The sequence below is a fragment of the Callithrix jacchus genome, chromosome 8, assembly GCF_049354715.1.
Source record: "Callithrix jacchus isolate 240 chromosome 8, calJac240_pri, whole genome shotgun sequence".
NCBI classification, from domain to species: domain Eukaryota; kingdom Metazoa; phylum Chordata; class Mammalia; order Primates; family Cebidae; genus Callithrix; species Callithrix jacchus.
Genome location: NC_133509.1, coordinates 55261790 through 55285000, shown reverse-complemented (window position 1 = coordinate 55285000; position 23211 = coordinate 55261790). Strand labels below are relative to the sequence as shown.

The 23211-nt window shown below is 39.5% G+C and overlaps 2 protein-coding genes across 2 annotated transcripts; both read left to right on the top strand.

The window, feature by feature from the left end:
* Positions 1–5031: 5031 nt before the first annotated feature.
* RNASE12 (ribonuclease A family member 12 (inactive)) lies at positions 5032–6313 on the top strand. The gene is made up of 2 exons (XM_017977468.5): positions 5032–5128; positions 5626–6313. The coding sequence occupies exons 1-2, from the start codon at positions 5095–5097 to the stop codon at positions 6105–6107; spliced, it is 516 nt and encodes a 171-aa protein (XP_017832957.4). The 5' UTR covers positions 5032–5094; the 3' UTR covers positions 6108–6313.
* A 10844-nt stretch (positions 6314–17157) lies between these two features.
* Positions 17158–22549, top strand: RNASE9 (ribonuclease A family member 9 (inactive)). Its single transcript, XM_035262181.3, has one exon. The coding sequence runs from the start codon at positions 21582–21584 to the stop codon at positions 22155–22157; it is 576 nt and encodes a 191-aa protein (XP_035118072.1). The 5' UTR covers positions 17158–21581; the 3' UTR covers positions 22158–22549.
* Positions 22550–23211: the final 662 nt, after the last annotated feature.

Here is a 23211-nt window from a genome sequence, read left to right as displayed (position 1 = left end):
ATGAATCCCAAGATTCATCTAAGATAAGCATGAGTCCTAAGAAAACATTGCTGGTGTGCTTGGAGGATAGAAGGAGGAATGTATGGGACAGGGACAGGTCACAAAATACGTGTGAATAGGGCAAGGGTTTCTGCTTTAGGCACCCTTCACACTTTTGTGAAGTCCAACTGGAATCTGCCCCTTGTGGATAAAGCAGGTACTGTGTGGGTCTTCCATTTAGGGTCTCGAAGACTTTGTAGATGAAACTGTCAATTTCCAGGGGCCTCACTTCTGTTTGCTGATTCTCTGTGTGCATAGGATGGGGATGGAACTATGGGAGAGAGCTGTGTTGTTGTCCAGGGAAGCGGTGCTCCCGCAACAAGGCTGAACTGCTTATGAAGGCAGATGGCATCTCATGGATACAGAAGCAAAGCAAAGCAGAGCAGAGCTGGCAGCCACTTCTCTGCCTGTACACTTAATAAAGCAAACCCCGACCAGGTCTTGCTTTTTTTTTTTTTTTTTTGGAGACAGAGTCTTGCTCTGTTGCCAGGCACCAGGCTGGAGTGCAGTGGCCCAATCTTGGCTCACTGCAACCTCTGCTTCCCAGGTTCAAGCAATTCTCCTGCCTCAGCCTCCTAAGTAGCTGAGACTACAGGTGCACGCCACCACACCCAGCTAATTTTTGTATTTTTAGTAGAGGTGGGGTTTCACCATGTTGGCCAGGATGGTCTCAATCTCTTGACCTTGTGATCTGCCTGCCTCAGCCTCCCAAAGTGCTGAGATTACAGGTGTGAACCACCACGCCCAGCCCTGACTGGGTCTTTAACAGCCGAAAAGAGATTCAGAGTACAATACTAGATTTAAGGCCTTGAATAGTAAGGAGGAATTAATCAACATTTTTCTGTCCTTTTATTGATCTTTCTGATCTTATGTCCATAGGAAGCTATTTGGTTCCACTAAAGTAACTTCAAAAAAGTTGAATGAGTTTTATAAAGAAAACCTCTCTGATACTATAAAGAGCAAAATATAGCTCTTTTAGGCCATCATACTACGTTATTTCAGGAACTCAATATTTAAGGAGCAAATAGTTGTTGAACATTTATTGTATTCCGGCACTGTGCTTAGAACAGAGATTTCTACAGGAGACCAGAAAGATGTTGTCTCTGCCCTCATGGAACAGTCAGACGACTTTTTAAAGCTATGAGATACAATAAATTTATTATGTTAGTGATAAGGACCACAAGGGAAATTACATGCTTTCATGCAAGCAAAGCAGACCTCACTTCACTTACTCTGGATTTTCTGGGAAGACCTGTCTAAGGAGGAAGGAAGGGAGGCTGTATAGGTTCACCCAGGCAGAATGGGGAAGATGAGTGGAGTGAGAAACACTCCACAGTGAGAGAGCCAGATATGTTTAAAAAGGAAGAAGAAAGAAAGGAAAAAGTAAAAAGAAAAAACCTTGAGTTGGGCTGGGTCTGGTGGCTCGTGCCTGTAATCCCAGCACTTTGGGAGGCCACAGTGGGTGGATCACTTGTGGTCAAGAGTTTGAGCCCAGCCTGATCAACATGGTGAAACCTCATCTCTTGTAAAAATACAAAGATTATCTGGGCATCGTGGTGCATACTTGCACTCCCAGCTACCTGGGAGGCTGCAGGGTGGGAGGATCGCTTGATCTGACGAGGCGGAGGTTGCAGTGAACTGGGATCACACCACTGCACTCCAGCCTGGGCAATAGAGCGAGACTCCATCTCAAAACAACAACAAACGACAGCAACAAAAACAAACAAAAACTTTGAGTTGGAAGGAAGCCTGAGGAATTGAGGGAACTAAAAAGAGGAGTGCGTGGCAAGAATATGAAGACGGAGAGAGAGGTTTGTGGTGGGGCTGTCTATGCAAGGCCTGGTAGGTAGAGGTGAGGGCTGTGGTCATTTTCTTCTGACTAATGAAAAGCCATTGACACATTTTAGATGGTGAAAGTGGATATCACAGGCACGTAACTGGATTTATGTTTTGAAAAGATGACTGTGGTGAGATGGGGTTGACAATAAGCCCCCGGGAGCTATGTTTCAGCTTTCCAATACACACGCATGGAGCCCTGCTTCAGAGAATGGTACAGTCTGAGGGGTTTTTTAGGGGCTTTTTCACCTCTAAAACTATGAGTTGTTTTCACCTCCTCCATCCCACCAATTCTGCCAACTCCCGGCTACTTTCAAAGGAAGCCAGTGAGGCCCATGGGGTGAAGCTCAGGGTCACGGAGCTAGTTAGTGGCAAGGACCTGTGTCAAGCCAGGAATCCAGCTTTCATGACTCTCAGCTCACTGCTCATTCTGCTCCAGTCCGGTGCTTCTGAAAAGGGAGTTTCTGTTGGTAACACATCTGGGTTCTTTAGAGCCTTCATGATTATTTGGGGTCAGGGTACAATTATTCATGTTATTTCAAGCCTGGGAGTGCAATGAAAGACATGAATGTCTAGGAGGTGCCATAGGGGAAGGCTGGCTAATGGTTGTTCTCCAAGGTGAATTCAAAGGGAAATACTGAGGGCTGAGCCTGGGGACACACAGGAGAAGCCAGATAGGCTATGATCAAAGTATTCTCAGAAGTGGAAAACTGAAGGCACAGGCCTACCCAGAAGTTGTTAGAACCACATGCTTAGGAAACGGTCCCTTAGCCTGGTCTTCCTTGGGCTATTGCCTGGTGGCAATCATTTCAGACACAGGAGGAAAGTTGTAAAGCAATAAATGACTTGTTTACCCCCCAAGGGGGAACAGGGCTTCCCATGTGCATAGCACAGTGCTGTAACTGCAGGGCTGAGGTTGATGGCTTCATCAGAGCATGTCCTGCCCAAGATCAGGAGCAGCTTGTTCTGGAAAAGTACAGGCCCTAATCTCTCTACTTCATCTGGACATATAGTAACCAAAAGACTCAAACTTAGTTTTAATTGTTTTTGTGGAACGGACTCTCACTCTATCACCCAGGCTGGAGTGCAGTGGCATGATCTTGGTTCGCTGCAGTCTCTACCTCCTGGGTTCAAGTGATCCTCCCACCTCAGCCTCCTGAGTAGCTGGTACTACAGGCATGCACCACCACACCCCACTAATTTTTGTGTTTATTTTATAGAGACAGGGTTTCGCCATGTTGCCCAGGCTGGTCTCAAACTCCTGGCCTCAAGTAATCTGCCTGCTTCAGCCTCCCAAAGTGCTGGGATTACAGGCATTAGCTACTGCACCCATTCTGAATTAGTTTTAATTTGATATAGAAACAATACTGTGATGTTTGGCTGGAGTCTACACCCAGGAGTGGGATTACGAGGTCTCAGGTCAAATTCTTAATTTTACCAAACATTTCCAGGTTACTTTCTAGTATTGCCACACCAGTTTTTATGCCCAGCAGTGTTTTTACCAGCGCTTGATGGTATCTGTTTTTTAATTCTTGGTAATCATTTTTTTCAATCTGACGGTTATAAACTCTCTCTTTGTTATTTTCCCTTCCATTTCTTTGATTACTAATGAAGTGGAGCATTGCTCATTACCCATTTTGGCTTCATCTTCTGAAATTGGCTTTTCTCTGAGAATTTTTCCCCCCCTGGGGTTTCCTGTCTTTTTAGGATTGACATGAAGGAGTTCCTTATATGTAGATGCTAATTCTTAGGTGGTTTTAGGTATTGCAAATATTTTCTTCCAAGCTGCCACACTAGTTAACATTTGGACTCAGTCTCAACTCCTCTGCAGTATAATACTCTAGGGATCAGTTCAGTTGCCTCCTTTGGGGAAAAATCTTCATAACAGGGATTGCTTCTCTGCCTGTACACTTAGTAAAGCATCTGTACTTCAGCTACTTGAAAGTTCTGGCAGGAAATAACAAACATGTTACAGTTCATAGATACACTTCTCTTTATACATTGGAAATGTTACTGCAAGATGTACAAAATCAAATTTTGTTAATTGAAAATCGTGTCAAAAATTAAGCATGCACTTATAACTTCGTGGCATTGGGTAACACATATACAAAACAGGATAGTCTGAATTCTGAAAGGACACCCAGAATGGACATTTTTGCTCATTTGCACAATTTGAAATTCTGCTTTCATTGTTGTATAGAAAGGGATGCATTCTTTGAAGTCTTTTCCAGGATTCTGTTTTTCCTAAATAATTTTTTTACCCTGCAATCATTTTCTTATTACCAATTAGAAAGATACAGATATGCACAGAGGAGATTTTGTAGCCGTTGGTCTGGAAGAGAAATGACTTCAGGGCATGAGGTAGTAAAACTCAGTCCATTTGCCAATTCTTGTATCAACTCACTGGGAGATGATAGCAACAAAAAGGATTCTCTTGTCTCAATACCTTGAACCACTGTCTTTTTACTAAGCCCTATTCACTGATCTCCCATGTAGGTTTCCCATGTATACCATGGTTCAGTAGTTCCCAAATTTTGCTGTATGTTAGAATCACTTGGGAATCCTTTAAGAATCCCCAACCCAGGTCACCCACAATATCAATTAAAGCAGAATGTATCAAGGTGGAAGCCACAATTTTTAAAAAAATCTCCAGTTGATTCCAATGTTCAGCAGTTTGGGAACTATTTCCATGCTCCTCAGAAGACCAGGGCTTTATCAAGATTAATGTTATTACCAGGGAATTGTTTTTGTCCTGTCCTGGACACCACGTGGGAATGAAACTTGCTAACACTGGAATTCAAGTGTTTGGCACTGACAGGGTGGGACTCTTGCTTTCTTTCTCACTTCCCATCTCCACCTTAACGTTTCTGCAACTCATTTATTTGTGAATGAAATGAAAACTTTCATGTATTTGTCATAAGGACTGACTAAAAATTTAGAACAGAGACAGTACTGTGGCTGGTACACACTGGACTTCACTAAATGTTCTGAAAAGTCCACACTTGTTTAATGAGAACACATTCAGGACCTGCCTTACCTGACTCTCCTGCTGAAGGTAACTTGTCTCCCTCCACAGTGGTGCCTAAGCACACCCTCTGCAGGTCCCTCCTTTCTGCTCTTTCTACTTCGGCCCTCCCCACATTCAACTGGCTCTCTAATAGTTATCTTCAGGGAACTGCAAGACACAAGCAATTTTCTCAAATTCACGATCAAAAGGCTATGTTACCTGTGAGAGCCACCAGAAAAATGACAGGTGAGAGGAGCTAGCTCAGAGCCAAGCAGGACTGACAGAGGGAGGGACTTGGAAGGAATTGGGAAGAACAGATGAGTAGAAGGTACTAAATTCATGTAAATTGGGTAGAGTTAGGGTTGAGAAAATTATGGGAAAGACGGTTATTCAGGCATTTGAATAACCTTGACCACCTTCTATATGTCCAGCTCTATGTTGAGCACTTTGAAGGATTTGAGAAATAAGAGATGTGGTATCTGCTGTCAAAGAACTTGTAGAAACAAAACAAACACAACAGGAATAATTTAGAGAACAGCTCAGTATCAGACTCTGAGAGCTGAAATAGTCAGAAAGGGCTTTCTTGGGGAACTATGCCTCCAGCTGGATCTTGCAAGGTCAGCGTGATTTTATTTAGCAGAGAGAAGGAAAAAAAATATTCCAAAAATGGGGCAGCAGCCAGAAGTTGGAGCAGGAGGAATCTGACTGTCCTTTGCTACTTTCTGTCTTATCTTACTCAACAGCAGTTAAAGCCAAAGATGTGAAGGCACTCTCACCTCTGATGGTGATAATGGTGATCATTTTCTTGGTGCTTCTGTTCTGGGAAAATGAGATGAATAATGAAGTAGTGATATCAACCTTAGAACACTTGCATGTGGACTACCCTCAGGAAGGTGTTCCTGTTCCGGCAAGGTACTGCAACCACATGATCATACAAAGAATCATCAGGGAGCCCGACCACACTTGTAAAAAGGAGCATGTCTTCATCCATGAGAGGCCTCGAAAAATCAATGGTCTTTGCACTTCTCCCAAGAAGGTAGCTTGTCAAAACCTTTCATCCACTTTCTGCTTTCAGAGTGAGACAAAGTTCAAAATGACAGTCTGTCAGCTCATTGAAGGCACAAGATACCCTGCCTGTAGGTACCGCTATTTCCCCGTAGAGGGGTTTGTTCTTATCACTTGTGATGAGTTGGGGCCAGATAGTTTCCAGGGATATATTAAATAACTCAAGATCAGTGCCTGAGTCTGAGCTCTCTTTTCTCAATGGTATTGGAGCTGGCTGTCCCTGAGGCAGACCTGAACGTGGACATGGGGCAATGCCTTGAGGAGAAGGGGAAGGCGCTGGTAAGGAATTTATCCTTCCCGTATTGCTGAGTTTGGGTTGTTTTATTCTGCTCCAATAAAAGAATCTTTACTGAATTAAACCATAAATTGTACATATGTTTCAATTTGTTTGTCTCTTGTCTCTGGTCATTTCATGAGAGACAGAACTGGGATTAAGACAAAGTAAGTGAGAAACTCACTTGCGGTGTAAAATTTAAGAGGCTACCAAAAAACCAAAAACCTAGTAACCTAGATAAATATAATTGATTTCATTTTTTTCTTTTTTTGAGATGGAGTTTCACTCTTATTGCTCAGGCTGGAGCACAATGGCATAATCTCGGCTCACCGCAACCTGTCTCCCAGGTTCAAGTGATTCTCTGCCTCAGCCTCCCAAGTAGCTGGGATTACAGGCATGCATCACCATGCTTGACTAATTTTGTATTTTTAGTAGAGACAGGGTTTCTTCATGTTGGTCATGCTAGTCTCAAGCTCTTAATGTCAGGTGATCCACCTGCCTCAGCCTCCCAAAATGCTGGGATTACATGCATGAGCCACCACACCTGGCCTTGATCTCAGTATTTTAAAAAAATCAAAATTAATGCAAAAATCTTGGATCCTCAAAATATCTATCACAAAATTTTGAAGATCCAATCTGACAAGGCTAGGATTAGGATAAGATGAGTTACATGAGTTTTACTAGTGCAGGGTCAGATCCTGGTATTTAAAATTTTAGCATTTGTTCATCAGGTATTTTTTTGCATTACATTTATTTTCTGGCCAGGTGTGGCGGCTCACACCTGTCATCCCAGCACTTTGGGAGGTTGCGGTGTGTGGATCACTTGAGATCAGGAGTTCAAGACCAGCCTGGCCAACATGGTGAAACCTTGTCTCCACCAAAAATGCAAAAGTTAGTCAAGTGTGGTGGTGCATGCCTGTAATCCAAGCTATTTGGGAGGCTGACGCAGGAGGATTGCTTGAACCCAGGAGATGGAGGTTGTAGTGAGCCAAGATTATGCCTCTGCACTCCAGCTTGGAAAACAGAGCAAGACTCTGTCTCAAAGTCAATCAATCAATCAAAATTTATTTTCTAAAAATGTTGCATTAAAATATTATTTATCTTGATTATTGTGTTTTGTGGTACTCTCTTAAATTTTGGTCTTGGAATGAGTGTCTCATTAACCTCAGCCTAATCCTAGCCCTGCTCCTAGCTGGAGAAGCAACTGGGATCACCTCTTAGGGTCTTTTTAAAAGATGGCTTATACAACTCAAGCTGCATTTGTTCCTGTTCAGCAGCTATTTTTGTGTCTTGAAATAAAGCAAGGTCTGAAACTGTTTCCCTTCAAGACTTTAAAGCGGCATGGATAAGGATTTCCCAGGGGACTGAGACTCTCAGAGCTCAGTGATCTTCTCTTTGCATCTCCAGAAGGAACAGAGAGGACTTTGAGCCAGACTACTAATTCCTTTCTCTTTTTAGTTCTTACAATCGAACTTATTGCTTAGTTTCCCCACATTCAGCTATGGGTGTAGTATCCTTATAGCTACAAGGAGAAGGAAGAGAAAGAGAGGCTCCTAATTCTGGTGATTTCATGAAGTCTTCTCTATCATTAGTTTTCTCATTGGGAAAGGGAGGATCTTGAATTAGATAATCTTTCAAGTTCTTTCCAAATCTATTAGTCTGAGTTCTATTTCTTAGGTAGTATAGGAAATGGCTATATTATAGTCAATGTTGGAGGGGAGAATTTGTATTGTGAAGTAGTAACAAATAAGGGGCAATTGGAAAGTAGAGGCCAGATTATGTCATCACTAATTCTGAGCTATGGCATTTCAATCCTGGAAGTGAGAGCCAGAGACTCATCCAGTGACCTAGAGAAGGCATGAGTGGGTCACAAGCTGTAGAGAGCACTCTCTGTCCTGATCTTTTCAGTTGAGAGACTTCAGCTGTTCATTGCTTATTTGGACATAGTTCAAGTTCATATCAAAGAAGAAGGTGCACTTGTACTAGTTTTTTAGCTTTGTCTTCTGTAACCATCAAGTTCTAGCTGATTGATCAGATTTAGGAGGGGGGTGGGGGATAATCATAAGTGAAGGGCATTTTGCAACCTTGTGAGTAGGCAAAGCGTACCCATCTCATGGCTTCTTCCATCTTAGGTGGCTATTTTTCAGCTGAGTTTCTTTTTCTAGTTCTCTGTGGTAATTCTGTGGTCCTTGTTGTCTTCATAGAATTTTGGGTGTTACCAGGTAAACTGAGCCCTCAACATCTGAATAGAAACTGAACAGGAACAGGTAGGTTGTCCCTAGCATATGATTTGTTGGGTCTTGGTAACATTTTCTGGGCAAAACCTTGAAGCGGGTGAAATGTATCCTTTAGGTTTCTACATATATTTTCTGAATTCCAGTTCCTTTTCCTATCCCTCTTCCTAGGTTTTGCTGTCTTTTCTTTCCTTTTCAGTGCTTTTCCTTCACTCCCTTCTCCAACCTCCTCTTTTCTAATTAAAAATAAAATCTTGCAGATAAAAGTATAACTGAGATGGAACAATAGGATCTATCCTCAGAGTAATTTCATTCAATAGGGATCAACACTAAATTCAAACAAATTGTGACATAAACCCAGCTCACTGCAGGTAACCCCGCCACTTCAGTCTTCCAAGTAGCTAAGGTCACAGGCATGCAAAACCACATCCGCTATTTTTACCTTTCCCTTTTATCCTTTTATATCCCTTCCTCATCCAACTTCCATGCTTTCTTCTCTTGAGTAGATTGTGCCCTCAATACACAGCTCCCTTTTGTATACTGCCATGACTTTCGTATTTTATTTTCCTTTTAGGCTTTGCACCATTCAACTTTATGTATTCTTTTCTGTGTGTCTTGCATTCACGCTCACTATTTGGGTATAAAGTGACAAGCTGAACAAATTCCTGGAGTCGGGCCAATTATCAGACTTTCATTTAAAGGCCAATATTCAATGAGTCTTGGTTTCAGCCCCTGTGAGAATAGTCCACATGCTAACGCAGGGCTTGTGGAACATGGGGGCCTACTTTGTTTCGCTGAGCGACATCATCTAGACACATAATTACCCTCTCTGATTCTCCTTTCCCTCTTCTGAATACTCTCCCCTCTGTGCCCCAGTGATGGAAAATCTCCTGCTAGGAGGGACTTCACTCAGGTACAAACTCGTCCAAGCACCACCCAACTAAAGCTTGTGTGCTACTGCCACATCATGGTCATATATATATATATGTTTTTTTTTTTTCTTGATCTGCCCTCAGATCTTTCAAACCCACAAGTTGTATGGTGATCCCTTTTCCAGCTCCCCAACTTCTGTGGGGCCAAGACTTTGTCTTCTCTCCCTGGCAAAGAATTTCAAGCTGAAAATTCTAAGGGTTTGACAAATGATCAGCAAATCACCACCCAAGATTTGTTATATGGCTTCATATTTTGATATTTAAAAAAGCTTTATTGGGGTATAGTTGACATACAATAAACTGCACATATTTACATAGTCTAATATCAAAAGCACATAAATCTATACCCATTAAATCATAACTGCAATCAAGATAGTCAACATACCCAAAACCCACCAAATTTCCTTATGTCCTTAAGTTAGTCCTCCTGTCCCCACCCCAAGCAGCCACTGATTTACTTTTTTTTTTTTTTGAGACGGAGTTTCACTCTTGTTGCCCAGGCTGGAGTGTGATGGCATGATCTTGGCTCATTGCAGCCTCTGCCTCCCAGGTTCAAGCGATTCTCCTGACTCACCCTCCCAAGTAGGTAGGATTACAGGCATGTGCCACCATGCCCTGCTAATTTTTTTTTTTTTTTTTTTTTATCTAGTAGAGACAGGGTTTCTCCATGTTGGTCAGTCTGGTCTCGAACTCCCAACCTCAGGTGATCCGCCCACCTTGTCCTCCCAAAATGCTGGGATTATAGGCATGAGCCACCCACTGCTCTTGGCCAATTTACTTTCTTTTCATTATAGGGTAACTCCCATTTTATAGAAATTGACTAATATGCTACATACTATTTTTTGTCTGGCTTCTTTCAATCCACTTAATCATTTTGAGATTCACTTATGTTGTTGTGTGTATCAATAATTCATTCCTTTTTTATTGCTGAGTGACATTTTATTAAATGGTTTTATCACTATTTATTTATTCATCTACCTGAATAAATGAATAAACAGTAAAAATCTGGGCTGTTTCCAGATTTTGGCAATTACAAATAAAGCTGTCTGTGTTCATGTAAAGGTCTTTATATGAACGTAAATTTTATTTTATTTATTTACTCTTTTATTTATTTATTTATTTTTTATCTCTAAGTGAGAAAGTGCCTGCAGAAAAATTTATTTTCTTTTGAGGAAATACCTAGGAGGGAATGGCTGGACTTCGTTGTGAATGTTGTTTACCTTTTTTTGTAAAAATTGGCAGATTCTTTCCAAATTTGGTTTACCATTTACAATTCTACCAGCAATCTAGGAGAAATCCAGTTCCCCAACATTTTTACCAATACTTATTAAAGTCAGTCATTTTAATTTTAGCCATTCTGATAGGTGTCTATCTGTATCACATTGTGATTTTAAGTTGCATTTCCCTAAAAACTAATGATTTTGAGCATCTTTTTTATGTGTTTGCCATTCATACATCTTCTTTTTTGAAATGTCTGTTAAAAAACTTTGCCTATTTTAAAATTGCACTATTTGCATTTTTATTGTTGAGTTTTCTGGATAATAGTCTTTTATCATAGGCATGCTTTGCCTCTAACATAGATGTATAGTGCCTATCAGTTTTCTCCTCAATACTGCTGGAATAGCATCCCACAAGTTTTGTTATGCTGTTACTATTTTCATTCAGACCAAAATATTTCCTAACTTCCCTTTTGGTTTTTTGCTTGACCTACACTATGGCAGAAAATATGGTATATCCTGGCGGATGATCCATGTGCACTTGAAAAAATTGTGTACTCTGCTGTCACTGTGCATTCTTTAAGTGTCAGTTAGGGGAGGTTGATTGTAAAGTTGTTCAAGTCTTCAATACTCTTGCTGATTTTCTGCCTTCCTGATTTACCAGTTATTGAGAATAGATATTGAAAATTCAGGCTACAAGTATGGATTTGTCCATTTCCCCTTTCAGTTCTTTCCATGTTTGCATCACATAATTTGAAGCCATGTTTTCAGTGGCTTAAGTGTTTAGAATCGTTCCGTCCTGTTGATTAATGGATCCCTTTATCATTTGGAAATGACTCGAACCTGGGTAATATTCTTCATTCTGAAATCTATATAGTCTAGTATTGATATAACCACTCCAGCTTTCTTTTGACTAGCATTAGCATGGTGTATGTTTTCACACCCTTTTACAGTTAATTTCTTTGTGTTTTCATATAATATACATTTATTATAGATAGTGTACAGTCGAGTCCTCTTTTTTTAAATCCAGTCTACATCTGGCTTTTAATTGGTGTGTTTGGACCATTTACATTTAATGATACATTATTGATATGGTTAGTCTGAGTTTAATGTCTTGCTGTTTTTGGATTTATCCCATCTATTCTTTGTTCTGTTTTTTGATATATGTTTGGCCTTCATTTAGACATATCAAGTACTTTTTTATGTTCCATTTTATTTCCTTAGTTGGCTTTTTAGCTATAACTCTTTGTTTTGTTACTTCAATGGTTGCATTAGGATTTATAGTACACATCTTTAATTTACCACAGCCTACTTTCAACGGATTTTTATTATTATTATTATTTTTCTCATGATATAGAGTTTTGGTATTGTCACCCAGACGGGAGTGCAGTGTTATGATCTCGGCTCACTGCAACCTCCACTTCCCAGGTTTAAGTGATTCTCCTGCCTCAACCTCCCAGGTAGCTGGGATTACAGGCACCAGCCATCATGCTCAGCTAATTTTTGTTTTTTTAGTAGAGATGGGGTTTCACCATATTGGCCAGGCTGGTCTCAAACTCCTATCCTCAGGTGATCCAACCACTTTGGCCTCCCAAAGTGCTGGGATTACAGGCCTGAACCACTGCAACTGGCCACCAACTCATATACTACTTCTATAGCATAAGAACCTTACAATAATATACTACTATCTCCTCTCAGATTTTGTGCTTATATTGTCATGCATTTTACTTTTACATATGGTGTAAACCACATTATACTGTATATAATAATTACTTTTTTTCTTTGAGACAGAGTCTTGCTCTGTCATCCAGGCTGGAGTGCAGTGGCGTAATCTTGGCTCACTGCAATCTCCGCCTCCCAGGTTCAAGCGATTCTCCTGCCTCAGCCTCCCAAGTAGCTGGGATTACAGATGTCCACCACCATGCCCGGCTAATGTTTGTGGTTTTAGTAGAGATGGGGTTTCACCGTGTTGGCCAGGCTGGTCTTAAACTCCTGACCTCAGGTGATCCACCCACCTCAGCCTCCCAAAGTCCTGGGATTACAGGTGTGAGCCACTGCACCCAGCAGTAATGAGAAAAGTCATACATAGCTAACTTTTATAACATTCTTTCTTCCTTTATATAGATGTAGATCTTCATTTTCTTCTTACTTGTATAACTTTTTAAAATATATCTTGCAACACGGATTTGCTAGTGATAAATTCTTTATGTTTTGTGTTTATTTTGCTTGAGGTTTTGAAAGATATTTTGCAAAGTATGGAATTTGCAGGAATTTCATTTTTCATACTTTCAGAACTTTAATGATGCTTTTACATTGTAGTCTTTCTTATATTATTTCAGATGAAAAACCTAATGTCAAGTTTACCTTTGTTTCTCTGGTCATAACACTTTTTTTTTTTTGAGACAGAGTCTCACTCTCTTGCCCAGACTGGAGTGCAGTGACCCAATCTTGGCTCACTGCAACCCCCACCTCCTGGTTTCAAGCCATTCCTCCACCTCAGCCTTCAGGGTAGCTGGGGTTGCAGGCATGCACCACCATGCCCTGCTAATTTTTGTATTTTTAGTATAGATGAGGTTTCACCATGTTGGCCAGGCTGGTCTCAAACTCCTGACCTCAAGTGATCCACCTGCCTTGGCCTCCCAAACTGCTGGGATTACAGGCATGAGCCACTGTGCCTGGCACTGATCATAACATGTCTTTTATTATGAGATCGTTTCTAAGGTTTTCCCTATCACTGTTTTCTCCCTGACCACTTTGAGCATTGATATACCTTGGTATATTCCCTTCATGTTTTGTGCTTTGAGCTTGCTAAGATTTTTGTATCCGTGAGTGTATACTTTTCATGAAATTTTGGAAGCTTTTGGCCATTATATCTTCAAAATATTTTTAATTTCTCCAGTTCTCCCCTTTAGAGTCTCTAGAACCACTTGCATTTACTGTATATTATTTTTTCTTTCACAATTTCTAATCTGCCATTAATGGCAACCAGTGCTTTTTTGTTTGTTTATTTGCTTATTTCACATATCGTAGTTTTTAAACTCTAAAAGTATGATTTGGTTTTGTATTTTTATCATCTAAAACTCAACTTATCCTTTTGCCCATGTGGAATTCAGTTGTGGTAACTGTTTCTCTGTTAATTCTGAAGTTTGTAACTCTTCTGTAACTGTAAACAGTTCGGTTTCCATTAACTGATTGTTCTCCTCATGAAGGTTTGTGTTTTTCTGTTCTTTTACATGCTTGGTAATCTTTGATTGGATTTCAGATGTTTTGATTTCTACATTGTTGGCTTACCTTGAAGGAATATTTGTATAATTCCTATAAATCTTCTTGAATATTGTTCAAGGATACAGTTAAGCTGCTTGGAACCACTTTAATCCTTTTGGATCTCAATTTTACGGTTTGTTAGGTAGCTCTGAAGAAGTGCTTAGTCTGGGGCTAATTATCAACCACTACTGAGGACAGAGCTTCCTGAGTGCTCTGTCTAATGCCCTATTATGTTTTACTTTTTCTAGTATGGCTAATAGGAATAGTCACTACTCCCTTTGATCCTTTTAGAAGGAATAGTGGTCAACATGTGATCAACATTCCACTGCTGAATGCTGCAGGGAGCTGTATTAGTCAGGGTTCTCTAGAGGGACTGAACTAATAGGATAGCTAGATATATAAAGGGGAGTTTATTAAGTATTAATGCACACGATCACAAGGTTTCACAATAGGTCATCTGCAAGCTGAGGAGGAAGAGCCCATCTGAGTCCCAAAACTGAAGAACTTGGAGTCTGATATTTGAGGGCAGGAAGCATCCAGCACGGGAGAAAGATGTAGGCTGGGAAGCTAGGCCAGTCTTGACTTCTCACATTTTTCTGCTGATTAGGATTTAAAAAAGGTGGTTGGGGGGAGGGTTGTCTAAAATGGCTATTTCTCTTACTGGTGGTGGTTTGTTTTGATTTTGTGTACCAAGGGGGTTTCTCCACTTATCTCCCAAGTTCTGTTGTATTCAGGGATTCAGGGTGATATTCTTGTCTTTGAGTAGTTTCTAGTTATATTTTTGGGGAGGGAGTGATACCAGAGAATCTTTATTCTATCATCTTGCTAATTTTCTCTCTCTCTCTTATTTTTTAAAGACAGGTCTAAAATATTTTGGTTCCCTAAAAGTATAGGGAGCCTCAGGTGCTGCTTGGGGCTACACCAGACTGAGACCCATTAGTTTCTCTTCACAGACATAAAGACCCAGAAGAAGGAAGGAAGAGACTAGAGTGACTGGCTCACGATGAATACAGTCTGAATCAAGACTGGCGGCAAACGTGATATGAACCATGTTATACAGCCCTCTTAAAGTGACATTTTCTACCTTGTCGTATTAGACTGGCATTTAGTTTGTATTGCTGTAGAAGACTAGAAAAGAGAGAACCTCTTGGTTTCTATAACACAAGAAGTTGTCATATCTTTGGGCCTTCATGGTTCAAGTGGAAGTTAATAGGATTAAATTCTTAGATACCTGAAAGGCAGAGGAAAAAGTCTGCTCAAGAGTAAGGCCATTTATAACAGAAAGAGAAACTTTGATGATGCCAATCAACACTCACATGTAAAGGTACTGAAATTTTTGTACTGGGACAGCTTCAGATTCCCGGGTTTCTCCAGTTCTGTAAGGTGGAAGACACCTAGAATAATAACTGCGATAAATTTCACTGCCACCTTCAGTAGTTGGGGTTTTGGTACAGATATGATGGATTTAGAGGAGAAATTAACACTTTGTTTACATCTGAGTATGAGAAGCTCGTTCACACTGCACATGTTTAGAAAGTATTTTTTAAGCTGTTTGTGGTATTTGAATCTTATATTTGGTGACTTTAGAGATTCTTATTTTCTTATTTGTTCATGGTGAAATTTTCTGTGCACTCATGTATATGGTATGCAATCAGTTTATGTGTGTGTAATCAAGTCAGTGATTTTCTTTATGCCTGTGCTCTTGTCTTTTTTAATAAGAACATCTTTTATTTACTCAAAAATGATTAAAAATATTCTGCTATATTTTAATTCAATATCCTTATTATTGTTCTTAAAATATTACTTTGATTTCTAGTTCATCATAAATTGTGAAGTGTGTGTATGTGTATGCATGACATGAAAACTAGCATCTATGTTATTTTTTTCTTAATATAGAACCTACCATTTCACCAGATTTACTTCCTTTTCCAATGCCAAATCTAGGAGATAGCCTATTCTCATATATTCCATACTTCAATTTTCCTGCTATTTCTGATCCCTGAGAAATACCAACTTATGAAATCAAACAAAACCAGAGTCCACATCTCAGTCTATGCCTTCTGGACTCATGCTGCCATTACGGGAAAAATAAATATCTAAGTCTTTTAAAAATTTTGAGGAATTGTACAATTAAAAAAGCTAAATAAGATATGAGTAAAAATAAATTTGCAAAAAACTGCCGTAAATTCTGAAGAGATTTCTGTGAACCCAGACCTGCTTTGACTTCATATATGAAAATTACTCTCTTCATGCTCTGAAGGTTGATTTTCAGTTATTTAGAAACACTTGTTTTTTGTATGTCTAGTATGTGCGCTGCTTAAAGCTCCGACACTTAAGTTTTTATAGTGGCCCTAAGGGAGGAAATGTCTTCAATAGAGCAAAAGATGTGCTCTATCAGTGAACTTGCTGATTCTCTTACTTACTCACAAGAATAACATTTTTCCTCCAGATTTTCCCATCCTGATACCATTCTCAGTTAAATCATGGCTGTGAAGATTTGAGGCATAAATATTGCCTCATAATGTTTCTGAAAATTTAAAGCTGGTTAAAACCTATATTTTTCAACTGGATTTAACTAAGATATACCTGAGATTTATTCACAAAGGTTAGTCTAATTCTAAGGATTGAAATTGTATAATCTATCTTTTCTCAACCACTCAAACTAAAGAATAGATTTTTCTGATGCTGATGAAAAGTGGGTTTACTGATATAAAAATGTGGGAGTCAAAAAAAAAGTAAAAATGTGGGAGTCTGGAAAATTAGCACTCAATATTTAAGAACATGTCCAATCCAGATCTGAAAACTTCACTTCTTCAATGACATTTTATTTGTTTGAATTTGTAAAACTGACAATTTTAAAGATTAAAGTAAAAAAAAACCAAATAAGTCATTCATAAATAACATTAAAATTTTCTTTTTTTTTCTTTCCCATGTATCTATATTTCTGTTAATTGTGAACATGCTGTAGATAGAGTATTTTGATTTTCCCCCAGCTAAACAGCAAAGCACTTTTATTACTTTTGGATTTCATCTCCATTCCTTTTTTGTGTAATAGGTAACAGCCTTTCTGTCGACAATTGGAATTCTGTTGGGTTTTAATTTTACCTTTACTTCTCAAAGAGGACATGTGTTTCAGGTAACCAATCAGAGTGCTCCACATCCCTGGATTTATTCGTATGACAGAAGCATGGCCAATCAGAAAAGTTCTTTTCCATGTTGGGTGAAGGTGGCAGAGAATGGCACTTCCTACTGTGACCCTAAATATAAGGCCACAAAGGTGGCAATGATTAACTCTGTCATTACATGGAGAGAACCTACAAGACAATAAAGTTAGTGTACAAAGGAGAATAGAGTGGGAGAGAGAAAAAACAAGAGTCTAGTCAAGAATTTGATTTCTTTCTCCTGCCCTACCTCTTGGACTTCCAACTTCTGTGTCAATATAGTGCCTCTTGCATCTAAGGTAATTTGTTTGGAATTTTTCTCACTGTCACCCAGAGAGTCCTAATACTATAATATTATATCACAAAATATTTTGTATCTCTAAAATTTTTAATTCTTTTCTTTTTTCTATTCTTGTTTCTCAGATGATCTAAAATTTTGATTAATATATTTGTAAATTCTAAAAAATAGCCCATTCTAAGAATATGCAATTCTATGAATATACAATATTGAGGTGTCAATAAATATTAGCTCTTATAATAATAGCCATTATTGTTGCAATGTTTATTGTCATTTCTATGAACATATCAGACTCAATGTAGCCTTTTCCTTTCCCACATTTTTGGATATTTATATTTTAAAATTACAATTTTTTCCCTTTTAAGTAAAATTTGCTGGCTGTCTTTCAATATAAATTATGGCAACTTACAATCGTAGCTATTGAAATGCTAGAGGAAAGTATCAACTATTCTTTTTATTATATTTCTCAAATTTAAAAAAATTATAATAATTTCTTTCTGATCAGAAACATCTCATCAGACTCTCATCAGCATTGAGTTTGTAAGTTATTATAATTATCACCAATTTAAAAGATTTAATTTAGTTTTTCCTTTTGTGATTGAGGCTATATAATTATTATATGATCATGATTTATTAAGGCTTCATTGTGTAAGCTGTTCAATAAAAGATTAATTTAAACCAATTTTAAATTTAAATTTTAATCTTAAACTTTAAAATTTTAAATACCACTTAATAATACTTCTGAAATATATTGGTCCACCTACAAGCCCATTACTCATTCCAGTTTTTTCTTCTTACTATAAACTTCTTATGGCTGTGGTTAAATATAGAGTTCTGATCTGGGGCTCAGAACTTGCATTTTAGGAGAGAGAATAGTTAGACAACCCCTCTCAGGCCTTTCTCAGTCGGCAAATCTAAGTTGCAATAAAACTTCCAAGCAAATTTACAAGCAGGGAGGAAAAGTAGGGACTTGAAAAGATAGTTGTGCACCCATGTTCATAGCAACATGATTCACAATAGTCAGAAAGAGGAAGTAACTCATCCCATTCTTCTTCCAAAGACGTTTACTGAAAAGGCCAAACACTTTCCCACTGTTTTAGGATGTTTGCTTTATCACAAGCTCATTTTAAAGCATATTAAGAAATTCCTTCTTCAACTTTAGTAAGCTAAGAATCACCTTGTAAATTTGTTTAAAATGCAAATTTATAGATCATCCACAGAAATTTCAATTAGTGAGAACTGAGAAAAATCCAAGAAACCTACATTCCACAGGTAGGCCTGGCGTTTCTGCTGTGTGAGATTCTCCCTCCCTCCCTCACTGCTTCTCTCTCTCTCTCTCTCTTTCTCCCATTTGTTGTTAATCCCCATTTCTACCACCCACCCCAGGCACCCTGTAATCTGCTTTCTGTTTATCTCCGTAGTGAATATCTGAATAAGAAGAGGAATGAGTGTAGATTGCTTTATGAGATACCAAAATGTTTCATAAAATGATAATAAGTACAGGTACAGTGGAGTGCACCTGCAGTCCCAGCTACTTGGTGGTCTGTGGGAGGATTCCTTGAACCCAGGAGTTCTGAGTCAGCTGAGGCAACCAGGTGAGATCATGACTCAAAAAAACACAGTAGCCGGGCGCGGTGGCTCAAGCCTGTAATCCCAGCACTTTGGGAGGCCGAAGCAGGTGGATCACGAGGTCAAGAGATCGAGACCATCCTGGTCAACACGGTAAAACCCTGTCTCTACTAAAGATACAAAATATTAGCTGGGCATGGTGGCGCGTGCCTGTAATCCCAGCTACTCAGGAAGCTGAGGCAGGAGAATTGCCTGAACCCAGGAGGCGGAGGTTGCGGTGAACTGAGATCGCGCAATTGCACTCCAGCCTGGGTAACAAGCGAAACTCCATTTCAAAAAAAAAAACCACAGTAAAATGATAATAAGCAAAACAGCATACTATTGGCATATCAAAACACACTAAAGTGTTCAGAAACAGAATAGTTACACATAGAAAGTAGCATTTAAAAGTAGGAATGAGAGAATAGATTTTTTTCCCAAATAATTGGTGCTGAGATTATGTATAAACCATATGAAATAAGACCACACCTAACTTCTTACTATCCATGAAAATAAATTCCAGATGGTTGAAAGACTTCTAAAAATCAATAGTAAGTGAACAGACTATTAAAAAATTCATATACTTTGAGATGAGAAAGGGTTTTGAGAAGAATGAAATCAAAAGTTGAATTCATAAATCAAGGATTAAGAAGGTTGCAGATTTAAAAAACGAAGAAGTGTTCCGGACGGGCCCTGTGCATGTCCTCGGAAAGTAGAAAGGGCAGGATCACAGCTGCCTGAATTCTGCTTTCCCACGTGTACTGTCCGTGCTTTCTCCAGCTCAAGATGTTGCAGAGGCTCCACGCTCTCATGGGAATATGTTCTGAGCTCTCTGGCCTGTCACCATAGGATCACTCTTCTGAAGAGACTTCCTGGAGGACACTGATGAGAGTGTGAAAGCAGGGATGGGAGGAAAAGCAGGGAGAGGAGGGACAGTGTGGCACACAGCTACCCCAGAGTGCCCATTCTCCCCTCACCGTTTTAGGCAGCTTTTTCTTTTTTTTCCCATTCTCTGCACTCCTACACTCAACTTTGTTATTGTCTCCACTTTCTGATGTGTCCCCCAACACCCACCTTTCTTTAATTCCATCATTCTCTAACCTTTCTACGCACATATATCTAGCCTAGAACAGGAGGCTCTCCACCTTCATCTCCTGGAGATCAAGGTCTCCAGATTATGACTGTTAGAAAATCGCTCAGGTTGTCACCAAGTAGGACTTCTTTTACAAAGAGCCTGGTAAGGTAAGAAAACTCAGGAGATTGCTTCTGCAATAAACCAGTTGGTTCTTCACGGAATGTGGATCAGTTTGTCAAAGCACTCAAATTCAGTTTTAGTACTGGCCATTTCAGTAGTCATTGTGTTTAACAGCCTAGAGAGGGAGATACAGTCTAATCTTAGGAAGAGAAAGCAGACTGACAGAGGCCATAGAATAGCAGTTAAAAACAGATGTGTGGAGGTCAGGCCCCGCGGCTCACTCCTGTAATCCCAGCACTTTGAGAGACTAAGTTGGGCAGATCACCTGAGGTCGGGAGTTCAAGACTAGCCTGACCAACATGGAGAAACTCATCTCTACTAAAACTACAAAAAATTAGCCAGTCATGGTGGTGCATGTCTGTAATCCTATCTACTCGGGAGGCAGAGGCTGAGGAGGCTTGAACGTGGGAAGCAGAGCTTGCAGTAAGCAGAGATCATGCCATTGCCCTCCAGCCTGGGCAATAAGAATGAAACTGTCTCAAAACAAAACAAAAAAACAGATGTGTGGAAATTAGACAAAAGTAGGCTTGAACCAGGAGTCTGCCAGATCTAATGTAAGATTTTAAGCAACTTCCCTTCACAGAGAGATGTTAATAACGTCACACTTCTTTTTTGCAACTTTTATTGTTACAACAATACTAAAAATATTTATTATAGGTTTGTTTAGATAATGGTAATAACGTACTTAAAGTGCTTAGTCTAGTGTTTGCACAGAACTCCTCATTATGCTAGCTATTACCGTGTATCATTATTTTTACTTCAGGGGGACTTCAAGAATGTATTGATCTCAGCTGCTCGAACTTGAACCTTGCTCAGCCCCTTCCCCAAGGGCATCTATGGCCAGATAAGAGCAAGAAGATAAAGCAAGACATTGTTAAGGAATTTTTCTCATCAACTAGAATGTTTAAAAGGGGAGCATGGATCACTTACGGCTCTTTTCAGGGCAAGTTCTCAACTCCTAGAAAGGGAAAAGATGCATTTGTTTCAGCCGGAAGGAGCATGTGAGCCTCCGCTCTGCCTCCCTCTCTTTCTCCCCACTGCTGTCTTGATTTCCTTTCTCCTTTCCTCACTCCTTAATCTCGCTCTTGCTCCATTTTGTCCTTGTTTCCTTTTCTTCCTCCTTACCGTCATTTCTCTCCCTCTCTCGTTCTCTTTCCTTTCACCTTTTCTTCTCTTACTACAGCTCTAGGTTGACTGTAGGCCTAGTAAGGTCATTTTTGTCAATAATTTAGAAATATTCAGAAAGATTATGAGTTGGCCATTTTAAAAATGGTCCAATATTTTAGAGCCCAGAATGGCAATAAATGGCATAAATGTGCCCCGCACAGGAAATTGAAGCAAGCACATTATCGCAATAGAACATATCTTATCTCTTGTCTACAGGAAACGTGATGAGAATGCTGATCACCACATACTCACTGCCTCTGCTTCTATTGCTGCTGCAACCACTGCAGTTTCAAGAGGTGTATTATGAAGATTATTATTTGCCAGCATATAGAAGTACAGAAGGCTTTGAAGACTTTTGGGTAGAATTTCACAGTACAGGGCCCACCAGACCACCTAGCAAAGAAAAAGTCAAAAGACGTATCCTTGTTAATCCTGGAATGCCATTAGGTGATAGTGGCTACTGTAATTATCAAATAATGAGAAAAAATGTTTACTACAAACACAGTTGTGTGACAGAACATTACTTCCTTCTTATGCAATATGATGAGCTGGAAAAAACCTGTTACAACGGATTTGTGCCATGTAAGAATGGGATTAGGAAATGTAACAGGAGCAAGAATCTAGTAGAAGGAGTGTATTGTAATTTAACAGAAGCATCTGACATACCAATGTGTCGATACGAATCATTTTATAGGAGGGGATATGTCCTTATCACTTGCACATGGCAAAATGAAATACAAAAACTTATTCCTTATACTATAAATGATCTCGTGGAGCCACCTAAACACAAGTCTCCTTAATGAGGACGGTGTCTTTGTCGTACCACTCTAGCAGAGTGTTCTTTGAGAGCTTACGGTGGGAGGATATAATCGTCTCCATACTGATCCTTGTAGATCAAAGTTGAGAATGGCAGTTTTGCTTCCATTCACTTTAATCACCCACCTTCCTTTCTTCCTTTCCTAATGCCCCACAAAGGCACCATAGGCGAGGTTCACAGACAGTGCACTGGGATGTGATCCCATGCAGGTCCCACAAGTTAGCATGCCTTGAATGTGTTATGAATATGAATGCCTGCAGTGGAAGGATGACCAGCACCAAGAGGAACAGAAAATGGTTGCCTGCAGTGTCCTCCAAGGACACAATTCATGTGATTCTCTAGTTCACCAGAAAGAATAAAAAGTGCTTCAATCTAGTCAGTGGCTCTGGTATGGTGATGTGGGTTTCTCAGCTTGGAATTTTCTTTCTTGTGGCACAATTTAGCACCAAGGGAACACAAATCCCTTTCAGACATTTATGCAGTACGTCTTTCCAGGGCTATGTATATGGCTATTTCACTTGTCTTATTCTTTCTTACAAGGCACTGCATAGATCCAGATGTGGACAGCTCAGGATAAAGCCTTTATATATTTAGGAAAAAGGACATTTCAGTCGTCCAGTGTTATTTGTGTGAATTCCCACGTCTTTAGTTTAATTTAGCTTAGATGTTTGTATTTACACAATTACAAACAATGTCTCACTTTTGAGAATAGTCACAATTATCTACAATTATTTTCCTCACTTTCTAGTAAATGTGGCTGCATCTGAGAATACGTCACCTCAGAGAGAGGCTGGAGGATCCGTCTGGTGAAAGAAGCCTCTTTGTCCAGTTTAAATAACAATTATCTTCTTCTCTTCAAACTTCTTAACATCTTGTTGTTATTATTATTATTGCTTAAAACTTTCTGAAAATGAGAAAAAGAGTAGTGATGGGCAATGGTAGGGAGAGTGTCCATTGCTCTTTGCATGCTTTACTCCAGTCCAGTCTGTTAGTCTCCTCTTATTCCTTAGCTCTGTCTTTACACTTAGAGCCGAGCT

Bases quoted from the DNA above. Each gene is read 5' to 3' on its own strand.
- RNASE9 (XM_035262181.3), top strand. From the start codon at position 21,582: ATGAGAATGCTGATCACCACATACTCACTGCCTCTGCTTCTATTGCTG.
- RNASE12 (XM_017977468.5), top strand. From the start codon at position 5,095: ATGTTACCTGTGAGAGCCACCAGAAAAATGACAG. The intron at 5,129-5,625 runs GTGAGAGGAGCT...CTTACTCAACAG, and splicing joins AGCCACCAGAAAAATGACAG to CAGTTAAAGCCAAAGATGTG.